The following is a 15431-nucleotide window of genomic DNA, read 5'->3' as shown; positions in this document are numbered from 1 at the left end:
CCAGATAACGGTTTTGTAAATCGGTATGTGTATGTTAGTTTTTTTTAATTAAAATCACACTATACTTTGACAAAAATGAAAGACTGTATGTATAACAATTTCCTACAAATTGAATTTATAATAAAGTACATTAAACTGGCCATCAATCATACTATATGAATATAAATATTATTGCTGGCGTTGAATAAAAATAAATTATCTGAGTAGTAATTGGCCTAATGTTAAGATATTTTAATCTGAGGTCTAAATATAAATTCCGCTCCAAATAAACGCACAAAACCACTGAATACTTCAAGACTTTGTCTTCATGCTGCTATTTCATTTAGTATTTTTTCATACTTCATTGAATACAAAAATATAAGAGTTGATTCATTATTTAATTATAAATTTTCATTGAACGTTGTTAAATCAAAAAATCATAGTTTCTTCAAAAAACAAAGTTTTCAAATAGATATAAATTTTTTTGAAAAAAAAATCAAACTATAACGTTTTAGAATAGGGGTTTTTGAGTTGTTTCCGTAGGCATATAATTAGGGTATCGATAATGTGTGTTTAATGTAGACCATGAAATCAATCAGCTAAACAAATAGCTAACATTTTAGTCTCATAAAAGTATTGTAATAAATTCATTCTGTTCATTCTGTTATGGTCCATATGAGTACCTTGGTATCAAAGTGGGACAAACGCCACCTCCCACTAAATTCATGTTTTAATTGATTATGGTAGTACAAGTGATGGTCTTTTCAAAAAATCCACCAAAAGTGTCAAAAACGGTAGTTTTCATAGAGATTTTTGAGTTTAAAGTTGATATGTTATATGAAAAACGGACACTTTTCTCACATGTTTGTGAGTCTCCTGTAAAATTTTGTAAATGGCTTATGTCCCACTTTGATACCAAGGTACTCATATGCTTACGTTATTCACTTATCTTTACTTTATTCCTTTGATATTACTACATCCGCCAGTCAAAACCATCAATAAACGCTATGTTTGTTTTGTGAAAATCATATTCTATAATTCTGCGGAAATTTTCTAGTCATTCAAATGAAAAAACAGGAAATTATTATCTTATTGGGAAGGCGAGGTCTACCGAGTTTATTTGTATGAAAAAATATTTATTTTGTTCAATTACCAGTGGCGGCAGCGAAACGGAACACGACCGCCTTCATAGGACGCAGTCGGAAGAGCCTCCCCGCTCCCCCAGGGCGCCACCCACCCCTCCGGAAACAACACCAAAGAAGCAAGTCACCCTCGCAGAACCACTTGTTTTAGACCAATATTTCCCCACGCAGGCGCCGGGGTCGAGACACTCAACACCTTGCAACACGCTACCACGTCGACAATCAACTCCAAATATAGAACAAGCTAAATTAGAAAGAGATGCAAGTCAGGAATACTTCCATCAGAACTTTCAATTCATTCATTCAACTGACGAAAGAGACGATACAATAGATGAACACTCTTTAGTTCAAGACATGCAAATGATACAACACAGTATGGAGTTAAACCAAAAGAACTTAGATTATTTACAGCAGAAAATAGCGGCTCAACAGTTACAGAAAGTAGATCACCCTGTCAAAAGCGATGCAGTTGTCAGTCCGGCTGCGCAAAGTGCAGCGCTAAAGACCCAATGCCCAACTGGTCGTCTATCGAAGACGTCCACTTTGCAATCGGAAGCATCAGTTTCAACAGAGACATCCGTAACTACAACAACGACTACCGATTCGGAGAAAATGGAAAAGGAAATTTTTATTGATTTCGAGCCTCAAGTCAACGTTGAATCCCCACTGGTGCTTAGAAGGGCTAAAAAACGAATGTTACAAAAAACCTTATCGGAAGGCGAAATTCTTTTAGATAGGTAAGTAAAACTAATCATCTTATTTTTTATTACTGGATCAACCTGTGCTTAACCTATTGTAGTCAGCAAAAAATGTATTATGTTTCCCCGCCTAATCCAGATTATATCGTTATATAAGTAAATACGTACTTTTGTGCTGCTATATACATGTACATAATATACTAATTTCGTATACGACTTACAAAATATAAACTTGGTTGCATTAGTATTATACAAAATGGACATTTAAATTGGCTATGAAAATACTTTATATCGTACATTTGTAGTTATTCTGGCTGTACGGTTCAATCATTAATATTTATGTAAGATTTTTTCTTACTTTAGGTAGTAGGTTTATGTATACATTATTGTTTAAAATGCAAGAGTAGGTACTTATATACTAACGAATGTAGTAATTTACAATGATGTTTATTTAACGTGCATATTTATTATTTAAAATGTAGATATTATGACTAAAAATAAATTCAGATGGGAAAATTAAGTTGTTCATACGCAAACTAGAAAAAATTAACAAGTTGGCGTAACAGCATAAATATTTTGTTTAAAATCACATTTAGACTTTATCCTTGAAAACCTCTCTGAACATAATATTTCGAGTAAATTGGCGCTCATCACAAAATAGGCGCCCTTGCTGGGAATTTGGTGTTATATGCACCTTGACATTAGGTATTAAAATTGCGTGACCGTGATAGTACGACATACAGTTGGCTAAAGGAAAAAGCTACTGTCTTTAAATCAATACCAACATAATCAAGCATCTGCCTTTGTGATTTGTTGACTTCGATTGCATAAGTATGAATAACTGGGACATTGCCATTCAAGTGCCATTGCATAAACATTTTTTAGGTAATTTATACTTTTCCGTCAATCTGTAACAAATTAAATGTAATGTTGTTTAATACTTAGTGTATTCTCGATAATATGGTAGTACTGCACTGTAAATATTTGTGAAACCGTCACGATTTGATTAAAATACGTTATTCCTTTATTATTTTTCAAATTTAGAATTAGGGTTTGCGTTTATTAAGTTTTAACCGACCTTAATCATTTTAATACGTTTTCTCTCTTTCTTACTCTCGTCTACATATTTCCATTTATGTTTTCTCTCGTACATTACAGCAGACAGATAGATAAACCAACAAACAATATACCTAATTATAAATGCATTAAATTGTCTAAATGTTATTTAATTTCAGTTCTAATATGACACAAAATATTTCTTTGCAAATATGTAATATAATAAATGAAGTCAATTTGTATAATACTTAAAATATAAGGGTGTTTTTATCTTTTTGCGCACATGTTATGCATAGTAATTCAAGTCCTAGGCATTTTTTCCTAGATAACAATTATGAGTTATGAGGGGCATTAATACATGAAATTTTGAATACCTAATTAAAGCTGACGCAAACATTGTATGTATTAAATATTACTTTAATTATTATTATGTAATTTTAGACGAAGAAATGAATTAATGCGAAGTTCCGTTGATCATGACATAGTGAAAGATGCTCCCTTAGTTATGTCAACAAGCCACGAAAATGTTAAAACTTCAAGTGATATCGACTTTGGCAACGAATACGATTATTATCAACACACACCTATCAAAGACGAAGGAATCTTCAAGCAACCGATCACTGCCAATGGAATATTCAGGTAAACCATACTCTATTATTGTAAAGTCATACATTTTCTATGAAACGGTTATTATTGTATATTAAATTTGCAGTATAAATATGAGAGTATACAATATATTATGCAGCATATTTTGATAACCTACTTTTATAATGAGGGTATCACTTGCAAAACTGTTATCCTCACTATTTTTTTTTACATTTTTGCTACATAATATTATTTATTATATAAAATTTAAGTTCACGCAGATACCTCTTACAAGTAATTACTCTGCTTGTAAATATCTTGGTCTACTGATACAGACTTCATTCCATTTGAATTTATATAAACCTTGAACTCTACCTACATTGCAATAAGGATGCATTTTTTTAAATTTGCTTTTAATCTGTTTAAATTAACGTATCCGTTTAAATATTGTTACATACCGTAAACAATGAATGTGTATAATATTTTCTATAAACTATTTTCTGCTTAAAATAAGTGTAAAAAACACAAACTAAGTATAACACGTGCATGGATTTACTGTTGACAGTATTATATGAAAATGTATATGTAAACATGTATTATCCTGTAGTTGCAAGCTTGCATGCATGAATTAAAAAAGTTTGGATGCTTCTGAATGTTCATGCGACAGTAGGATTTTTTTCGATCTGCGCCTGTGCAGTAGAATGATAGTGGGGAACCTGCCGGCAAAAAAACGAACTACGAACGAATTTTTAGGTTGACCGATTTTCACTACCTGTCAAATAGTACGAAATAGTACCATAAAGTGACAACATCCCATCTTGCTCACTCTTAAAGAATGAGATTGGAGAGACAGTCAACACTTTCACGTGTAAACAGTTATTGATACGATAGTTTAAAATACGCACTATTGCTGCCAATAAATCCATGCACGTGCACAGGTGCTATTATGCCTAAAAAATCATTTGATCTATTATTATAAGAGTCTTATAGTATCAAAAGCAGAAGTGTTGCAAATATATCGAAATTTAACTAAGTATGCCAAATTATTCTTCTGACAATAATGTACGACTAGCAATATAATATTAGAATCAAAATCATATCTGTGTGGTATAAAATGGAAAATAGGACTTGGTATCAGAATTAGAATTGTTCAATACTTTGGAAACAAAAGTAGAATTGTTGAATTTGAATTGAATTTCTAATTTCTAAATGTAGAAACATATTTCATGCTATTATAACACTAAAAAACCCAACAAAACGTTTTTCGTCATTTTCTCGAAATGATGAATAACGCACAGATCTACATTTGATACTATACGACTCATAAAATAATGTATGTTCGTATATTGTACAATCATAATACACTAGGTTTATTTGTGACAATACTCATTGTGCGTCTCTAAATTATTGTAATAATGTTATTATTATAATATACGATTTTGAATTGATACAAGTTAGGGAAATCAAGTTTTTTGTGTACGCTGTCATGCGATAAAGTTCAATGCCTACATATCAGGCGGAAGGAAAGGTCTCGGAACTAAAAAAGGGAAATTTCACATCAAAGAGATCGAAACCATTGCTCCCATAATGTATTCATATTGAATATAAATATATAGGTATACGAGGTTAATATACATAATATAATATACAATGAAATTGTATGTAAATTACTGCAGAACCTTTGATCAAGTTTGAAAAATTCACAACAGCTATTTAATCGATTTTTTCATTGCAGAATCTGTTTGAATGGGAAATGCTAAGCCTACGTGTCCTATTTTGTTATTCATGGGCCAAATCCATTACAAAGAAAAAGTATTATGTCCTTCGAAAATTTTTAATAATTCAATGAATTTCGGAATATCATTAAAAATAGATTTTTAAATAGATATCAATTTTACTTGCATTTTTTTCTCATTTATAATTATATTATATGTATAGTATATGTCACCAGTGAACACAGTAAATAATATAATATTAATAATATAGTATCTTAATATTTTTTTCTAAATTATTTCAGGTACGTATTTTATTCTAATGCAATGTTTTGTACTTGCGAATTTAATTCAAATGTAATACTACACATTCATTTATTGTATAATTGAATAGATAAGAAGATGTTCTTTAATATTATGTAAACACTTGTCTATACTTGCTAATTTATTTATATTATATTGTAATATACGTCGTGTAAAATAATCTTAAACATTTATTTTATATTATTTTATATCTTAAAATTTCTTATATCTTTTAAAAAATTGTAGTTTATTATTTTAACTCTCAGTTAAATGCTTTAAAAATAAGTAGATAGTAATTGCGAACAAAATGTGATAACCTATTATTGATAACATTTTGTTAATTTATAATAGCCATACAGGATTGTTATCCTTAGCATCCGAGAACTAATTAGTTGTGTCCTCAAAATGGACACTAATTAGTAAACTTGGAACTTTACAGTTCTACCGGAGCGCTGCCAACCCAAGAGTCCATCGACGAAGAGTTCCACGAGAATTATGTTTGTTCTAAGAAAGGGATGTTCAGGAAACGGAGTATCAGCCTCGAAGAAGGTAGTTCGACAGCGTGCAGTGATGGTCAAGAGACTTCAAACGGTGACGGACGGTAGGCGACGATCATCGTGTAAACGCTGCATGATTGTAATATCAACTCGAGATATCTGGTACAATGCAAGCGTGGCTATGAAGTATGAAAAAGACATAACAATTGCATTTGATATTGTAAATGCATCGGGAATTTCTTATTAATTTTAATTTGTATATCATCACGTTGTTACAATTATTATAACTATGACTTATAAATTTCATAAATCACAGTAATACAACTAGTGTTCTACTGCTCTTTTTTACTTAATAATCAATTCTAACTTTGATCACATTACCTAATTTAATACTATAGTATTTATCATTGAAACCTTGAAATTGATTCCATTAATATATAATATGTGAAAGTACATTACACGTAAATAACGCATGTCTAATCAATTTTCTTATCAAAGTGTCTTTGCACCTTTTCATATTCAATATATTATATTTTTGATACCTGAATATTTCATCTTCACATACTATCTATTCGTTTCACTATAAAATCGATCCATCAGACTTTAGATAATATTCATATCATTTTTGATGTATTCACGCAATTCATATTTTCCTACACTGTAGCATAGAAATAACATTTTTACGGCTGTTTTTATTTCACATTTTTATGGTGAGATTGTATACCTACTCGGAAAATATATTTTCATTACTTTAAAAGAATCCTTCTTTTTACAATATATATTATGTATTTGCACTTAAATCTTTCGACATCTTTTATCACAAAAATCTACTTAATATTTTTCTTTGTTTTAGATTTTTTCATTTTAAATATTTCACGTAATTCATATTTCATAGCAACCACTACATTTACAGATAATCTCGTATTGAATGTTTACATTGACTTTATGAAAATTAATAACGAATGTGAAATTAAATTGTAGGCCAATCGCTAAATCAACGCCGACTTCACCTCAATCAGATACGGATAAAGGACCCCAACAATTGAAGAGGAGCAAAAAGGAGTTAAGTAGCCCTGATGATGGAGACAGCGTTGTTCCGGCTTCCTGTTTGGTACCAGATCAAAAAACTTCACCTTTTGCGTCAAGTGACTCTCTTACTACTGATTTAACAAGGTACAAATTTTAAATTATAATCTATTGTTTGTTTAAAAAAATCTAGATTTATTATAACTGAAGGATATCAGAGTAAAAAATCATTCAATTTCTATTTTCAGGAGATAAATAGATTGGAATTTTACCTAAATTCTTATTTGCAATTCAATTGATTTTTTTTAAATAATGACATAACAATATAGTCATCGCTTAATAGTACATGTATACACATAACATTCAATGTATTTTTTAGCATGAAACAAAATAACTAATGAGCTCGTTGTACCTATATCTTACAAATACTGGACAAACAAGTTATCACTATACACAAAAAACTAACCGATATTTTTTTTAATTTTTAAAAAGTCATTTCAATGTTTAAAATTTCAACCTCACAAATTTAACAAGCATATTTAATTAAATTATGGTATTACTTCTTACTAACTTAACAAATTCAAAATAAAGCATTTCCAGATTGTCATACGAAAAGTAGGTGACTAAAAAAAAATATTTTTATTATTAATTATAGTAGTTTATAAGTTCAACCATCACATTGCATAGTAGACAATTTGCACATTGGGCAATAATTTATGTTTAATCACTCATGTTTGTTAACACCCCACAATCACAAACTCACAGTTATTAATTACAACGTATGTTTTCATTTTATCCCTTCTCCATTTTCTTACATTTTGTCATCTATTCACGAAAACGTGATAAAACATGATTTAATTTATCGTATAAAATGTGTTTAAATTAATTATCATGAATGTTTTTTTATGCTGATAAAAATAATTTCTATAAATTCTATGTTTAAAAGTGCTCGAGTCATATTGTGCTTACAAAATTGAGATTTTAATAGGTACCAGTGTCTCTTAAAAAAATATGTTCTTTTTTATTTACCACAGAGTTTTCCACATGTTGAGTAAATCATTTTTGACTAAAATAACTTATTGAAAATTTTAATATTTCACAAAATCAAGAATTTAATAAGACAAATAGGTACTATTATAAAATAAATAAAAAAGAAACATTAATTTACTTCTAAGTATTTTTAGAAATGCCGTTTATTTTAAATGCGTTTATCTCATCAGCAACCAAACTGACTTATGCACTTTTACTCCTAACCATAGAATTATTATCGTATACTTTTAACGACTAATAACAAATATATGGTTTCTTATAGTAGGTAACTAAGCTACTTATATTTTATCAGAAAAACATCATAACAAATAATATATAAGTACCTAATACTTTTTTTATTCTATGTGTGATTATTATTTAAATGTTTTGAATGCCTTACATAAGTGTATTGATATACTGCAACACTTTATTAACAACATAAAAGATATTAACTATAAAATTTAATGTAAATCATAGAGTCACTCTGATTTCAGTTTTTTTTTTCAAATTAATGGTTATTAGTCATTCACTCAATCTATCGAGTACTTTTTCTAGCATTACACATACGTTAAAATGCAATACGCGAAATTAAAACCATTGACACATGGATAGGTACATAAGTCTAGCCAACTTATTCGTATCGTTTTGAGTTCCACACGACTACTATTTGCAAGTGTGTTTGAGCGCTTTAAAGCTGAACATTTTTATAGAACTCCATTTCAATCGCTAATCGTTCATATATTTTTTAGTTAATCTGAAAAAAATTACACTTAAAAAATTCTTGACAATTTAAAAATTTCATCATGGCAAATATGCAATGGTGTACAATATTTTTTTCTATATTATATTCGAAAAGAAAATAAATTAGCTGAGTATATATTATAATAACTTTGTAAAAAAAATGGTTTTGTACTTACCATCTATTGTCCATACTAAGTAACACGCATATCCATTAGATTGCTAGTAAATTATTAGTTTATTACACACAATATGTAGACCTTAGATATATTTACATAATATACATAAATGAAATTTAACATTATATTATGTGAATTACAACATCAGTACAATATAGGTAACTAGACAGTTAAATCAGATGATTCGTAACTATTATAGTATATTTTATTTTAGCTATGTTAAAGACATTTATAAAATTTAGATATCTACTATTAATATATAAATAAATATTTATTTTATCGCTAATCATGCTTTACAATAGACAATTTATATCACAAAAACACATCATTTAAGTAATAATTGAATCCTAAAATTAATTATTCATTAATATTTTGATAAAGTTTCATATTATATTTATTTTTTGAGTCGTTGTTAGAAAAAGCTTTAAGTTCCCACTGCTTCCTATTGCATGGCTTTTGTCCACTCAATGTTAAATGTCCAAATCGATTAATTGGCCGGTGTTTAGTCCCCGTTGTTCAAACGAGGGTCATTATTATTGTTCTAGAGATCACTCTGACGGAATATGGAACGAATCACAGGCAACTGTTCTACAGGTCGACTCGGGCACTGATAATGGCACAGTCATAAGGTTAGCAAAGTGATCAAATATCATTATAATATTATAGTTACATATTTCATTCGATAAGTGAATAAAATCTATTGTATAAAAAATAGTAAACTTTAATTCTTCATCTTGGGAACCGTTTTTTACACTTTTACACCCAATTTCTTTAAATTATAATATACTACCTAAAGTAGATACTCGCGTAACATTTTATCTCATTTAACAAATCAATTTTAATATTGTTTTTCAATTTAATAATTATTAATAACTATCTAATCTAGGAATGCAATATGTCATAAATAAAAAGATTTCTGACAGCAGTTAAAGTCAAACAAAAGAACATCAATTTAAAATTGAATTGATAATATGCATATTATCATATGTAAATCAGTAGTAAAAATTCAAAAATGGAAGAAACAAACGAACATAAAATCATCACCTTTGTACAGACCTACAAACTTATCTGAAGAATGGGATGGGTGACTGTCGAAAACTACCCAACCAAGACTCGTTACTGGACAAAATCTAACATTAGAATGACATCTTTAAACTGGCGTCCTATGTTAGTTTGTAGTTCCATTTTTGGCTATTCTTTAGTTAAGTTTGTAGGTCTGTATTATATATAATTATTATTATGAGTGGTGATCATAGATAATTTGTGACAAATATTATTATTAGACAATATTTTATTACACAATAATTATAATTAGGTGGTCAGTTTGAAAATAATTAATGTTAATAAATACCCAGCATTAGGACAATATTACTGTTTTTCTTATTTCTATTTTTCGTCCACAGAATGGTATATTCATGTTATTCATTATTCTGTAGTTATTTAATTCCTTAAGTTAGTGCTAAGGACAATTCAGGTCAGTACCTGACTACACAACCGTCTTCCTGGAATCTCTATCTCTCTCCAATTGGTCATGTTCAGCTTCACTGCATTCTTCTTGACGTTATCCGCCCATCACTTCCGAGGGCATCCCAGGGGCCGAGTATCTACAGGGGTCCTAGATTTTAATAATATATCATAATAAACAGTATGGTTATCTTTCCTTTTCAGTACTTCAGATATGAGTTCTTTAGCAGCGAGTCCTGGAAGTCTATCCCTTCTCACGCCTAATTCGAGACGTAAGCACCTTCTCCTTTTGCAGCATCAGCAAAGAAGTTCTATGGATACAGATGCCTTGGATGAAGAATTGGACTACGCTCAGGTTAGAAAAAATCTATGGATTTGCATATTTGGATGATTTTAACTTATAATAGATATGAATACAAAAAACTGATTAAAATAAAACAAAATATTTATAGTAAGTACCGCGTATTACTATTTTTTTACTATACAGAAATAACTCTAAATTTAAGGGTTTGAGCCAATAATGCCATTTCAGGTAGAAATGTATTCTCTTTATAATTCAGCAAAAAAAACAATTCGAAACTTTCTGCATTGTCAAAAAACTATTTCTAGGATAATCATTAATTCAATTCGATAAGGTAAATATCTGAGTTGATTTCATATTGTATTATAAATTCGTTTTGAGTATTGCTAAATTCAATTAAAATCAAAAAAGAAAGGAAAACATTTCACATAATGATTTTAAAATTGAAATGAAAATTTTTGTCAAGAATTCAAACGCCATTATCTTAGAATAATATTTTTTGTTCAGAATTATACTAGGGGTATCGAAATGTCGATTATGATTTTTTCACATAAAACTAATGCTTATAATAAAATAATTAATTATTCTAATTCCTTTTTTTGAAAAACTGTATCACTTTATGGTTTAGTTAGGTGTGAATAATATACATAAATTAAGGTTTTCGGTGTGACCCTATTATTTCACATTTAATTTCAGGCACAGTCTCCATCCTCACCTAGAAATAGATTGGAGCCTACTTCACAACCCTTGAAGCAGATATCAATCTCCCCGAGCACCTCTAAAGTTTCAACCCTCCCCATTACAAAACAGCCGACATCAACGAACCCTTTGATTAAATTAGGGACTTCCCCAAACCGAACGGTCATTGCTCCGACGATAGCAATCACTAGGTACGACCAGAGCATCGACTTACCTGATGGAGCACCAAAGAGAATTGTCTGCGGGAACATTGCCAAAAGAAGAGAGAGGGCTTTGAGTCCTTCACGCAGAAGAGATCTTCAGAAAAAGAATCAAGGAGTCAGCGGGAGGACTCCAGATCTTACACCCAGTCATACGCCACACAGGTATCAGCATTAAATCAACCATTCTTTATTATACATCTAACGACTTGCTACCTAACTAACAATATAAAAGTTATTATATTCAATTTCTATAATCTAAATATACCCATTGTCTGTTATCAAATATTCATTCACTTTTTATACGAGAATATTCATTTATCGTTAGGTTACACTGATGTTTATTTCATTTTATTTAAGGCCGTGCTTAAAAGATATTGTTACTGAATCACTTATTCCTCATAATATCACGGTATCACTGTCAAATTTAGAGTTTTTTTTAATTCAAAACGTGTGTTTAAATGTTCTACATAATATGTCGTACATTTAAACACACATTTTGAATTTAAAAAAAAACTGTAAATTTGACAGTTATACCGTGATACTATGAGAAATGGGTGGTTCAGTAACTATATGTATTAGACATGCATCGCACCGTGACTATAAAACCATAAGTACTACATATTTTTCGATTTCGAGATTTAAATATGAATATGAACCTACATGCATAAAATATGGAAATAAATAAATATTTATTAACATAATATAAACCAAATATTTTCGTTTTACTTTAGAAATTCTATTTTTCTTGACAAAATGATCTGCTTTACTTAATATTATGTCATTTTGCACTTACTTACAATGGTTTTATACCACCAATGCAGCCATGATTTATTCTGGATCGGAACCGTTTCCTCGTGTCAAGCCTATCAGGCAGCATTAGCAATTTGTGCAAGACTAGTCAATGTGCTCCCCAAAGATGTTGATAATTTCGGTGACGTGCTATGTATTTTGTATTCGAAATTTTATTTTTCTGTATACATAGGTGGCCGTTTATATTTCAGGAATTAGCAACACTGGTGTTGCTAGGTGCAATTTGACTTCTTTATTTTGAAGTTTGACATTTTAACGCAAAAGTACTCAGAAAGTTTTAACAAACGGACGCTTTTTATTTTTTTTAATTCATTTGAAAAATTTATCTCGACCAAAAAATGGAATTAACTTGTGAAAATTTTCGTATGATTATTTTTCACAACTTTCGACATGGATTATTGCGGCAACAGTGCATTGCTGAACTTAATGCTTTATATGGCGATGAAACACTATCAAAAACTACGGTATATTGCTGGTTTGACAAATTTTATCGTGGTCGTCATTTGCTCACAGACGAGCCGCGTGAAGGTCGTCCAAAATCGGTTGTTTCTCCAGAAAACATCGGTGCTGTGCTTGAACTGATAATACATCCTTGGGCATTAGTAACACTAGCGTGTATATGATCTTGCGTGAACATTTAGACGTGAAGAAGCTATGTTCAAATTGGATCCGGCATAATTTGACAATCGCACAAAAAAGGCGCGTGTCGATTGGTGCAAGGAAATGCTCAAAAAATACGATCGAGGTGCTTCAAAAAACGTTTATAAGATTGTTACATGTGACAAATTTTAGATTTATACGTATGAGCTCGAAAATAAACAGCAGTTGACCGTATGGGTTTTCTAAAATGAGCTTAAACCAACAAAAGATGCTCGCGCTCGAAGCACTTCGAAGCAAATGGTCGCCTGTTTTTTTCGGAAAACGGGCCATACCGCAACTGTGCCTTTAGAGAATTGTAGAACAGTCAATTCTAAATGGTACAAAACCATTTGTTTGCCAGAAGTTTACGTTGAAATAAGGAAAAGCAACCGTCGGAGTCAAATCATCCTTCATCAAGACAATGCGAGCTCTCACAGATCGGCTCAAACAAGCGCCAATTTGAGCACTCAAAACATTAAATTGATGAGTCATCCGCCGTACAGCCACGATTTGGCACCGAATGATTTTTTTTTTATTCCCGACAGTCAAAGATACATTGCGTGGACAACGATTTTCTACACTAGAAGAGGCGATTGATGCATTCAAAAAACATGTTTTGGAGTTACCTTCTGCAAAGTGGGAAAAATGCTCTCCAGATTGGTTCAAACGCATGGAAAAGTGTATAAATTGTCGTAAAGAATATTTTTAAAAACAAAAAAATTGTTTTCATTTATAAAAAAAAATATTTTTGTTTGTTATTCCCGAAATATAAACGGCTACCCTCGTAAAATTGTATGTTTTTGATTTTCAAAATTTAATTTTTCTGTATTATTGTTATTATTATTTTATACATTCTCTTTTTCTCTCTTGTAAATCTCATGTTGTGTACGTCTTGAATTTAGATTTGTTATATCCACAATGTTTTCTTTTCTTAAATAAATAAATAAATACTTACGGTGCTACATAGTTAATAGGTTTATGAAATGGATCAAAAATGCGAACATATCTTTATGCTATTTGAAGATTTTCATAATATAATATTTTCACTTTTAACACAATTTTGTTTATTACAAAATGTCTGCTGATCTTATATATCGGTAGGTCTATACTCGTATTTTGTCAATCGTCCACCAAGTAGTCTTTGCTACCGGGAACTCTTCATCATAGGTATATACCAACAACATGATTCAATATACAAACTCGATTAACTCAAATTCAATAGAAACTAACTAATCGCACTTACAAGTTAAAATTAGTGTGACGATAATATGTTTCGCCTTAAGCTGAGATGATTATTTACCTAACATTGGATTATATTACTCCTGTAATTTACTCTGTGGAGGCCAATATGATCTTATTAGGATCTGACATGGTCAGATAGATAGATTATTATTAATAACTGTTATATAATTATAATAATATATCTCTCATATAAAATTAGTTATTTTTTTTGTGAGGAAAATAACCTACCTGTATTTTGTACTCAGAAACATAGATAACAGAAAAAGTATCTGTAGAGTCTATGTTTTAAAACTTAGCACTTTTTACTACACTGATACGCCTCTTTGTCTAATTACATCTCATAAAATTAGATCAAATGGTATTCACTTATGGTAATATAAAATGTAGTAGTAAATAAATAAATTCATTATATAATATGTAAAAACAATATTTTTATAATATCATTTTTATCCTAGAGCCGGAGTGCAAATCAGCTTTTATCGTACTCCTATCAATATGATTTACCAATTAAGCAACCGATGAAATACTAATCACGAAGATTTTTTAACTTACTCATTTGCATATTTATTACGATGTCAAAAGTTCTATAAGAAAAAAATAGTTTAATTATAAACAAATGAATGACTTTTTTCGAATGTATTATTATATAAATTTATTCAAATTTTACAACAATTTGACATCGTATTTGTACAAAAATCCGAAGCCACTATTGGTTTTTCTAACGTTGAATCTGTTTTGAAAAAAATATGAATTATGGAGTGTTTACTTTTTCATTCTAGATCATTGGAGTCACCGGAAAACGGATACAAGGGCCCAAACGCGGTAGTTCCGGATTTATTACTGGCGCGGTCCGATTCCGGAAAAACAAATACCACTGACGTCTCAGAAAGCACCACCACAACCACAACAGATGACTATGTTACTGCCAATTCGGATAGTTCGAAGAAAAGCGGCAGCTTTAAAAATATTAACCAAGGTATATGTAAACATATTAATATTATTACATAACACTCCTTCAATATTTGTGTTTTACTAATTTTCTTCTTCAATTTAAGTACATAAATACTCATTGTGTTAATCGCAAAGGAATTTCTTTTTCGTCGGTCATCACCGTCATCGTAATTTGGCA

The 15431-nt window shown here is 30.1% G+C and overlaps 1 protein-coding gene across 1 annotated transcript in view; it reads left to right on the top strand.

The window, feature by feature from the left end:
- The window catches only part of LOC147068395 (uncharacterized), a 65727-nt gene that overhangs the window by 31681 nt on the left and 18615 nt on the right, over positions 1–15431 (top strand). Inside the window, exons 6-13 of the mRNA XM_085952978.1 lie at positions 1136–1858; positions 3317–3514; positions 5915–6076; positions 6954–7145; positions 9490–9573; positions 10613–10763; positions 11406–11773; positions 15082–15278. Coding sequence (XP_085809104.1) covers positions 1136–1858; positions 3317–3514; positions 5915–6076; positions 6954–7145; positions 9490–9573; positions 10613–10763; positions 11406–11773; positions 15082–15278 — 2075 coding nt within the window. The remainder of the gene's footprint in view (positions 1–1135; positions 1859–3316; positions 3515–5914; positions 6077–6953; positions 7146–9489; positions 9574–10612; positions 10764–11405; positions 11774–15081; positions 15279–15431) is intronic.

This window comes from Rhyacophila brunnea, unplaced genomic scaffold (genome assembly GCF_057557595.1).
Source record: "Rhyacophila brunnea isolate RB1 unplaced genomic scaffold, BYU_Rbru_1.0 scaffold_3, whole genome shotgun sequence".
Lineage (NCBI taxonomy): Eukaryota > Metazoa > Arthropoda > Insecta > Trichoptera > Rhyacophilidae > Rhyacophila > Rhyacophila brunnea.
The sequence above is the reverse complement of the archived record's forward strand: the minus strand, read 5'-3'. Positions and strand labels throughout refer to the sequence as shown.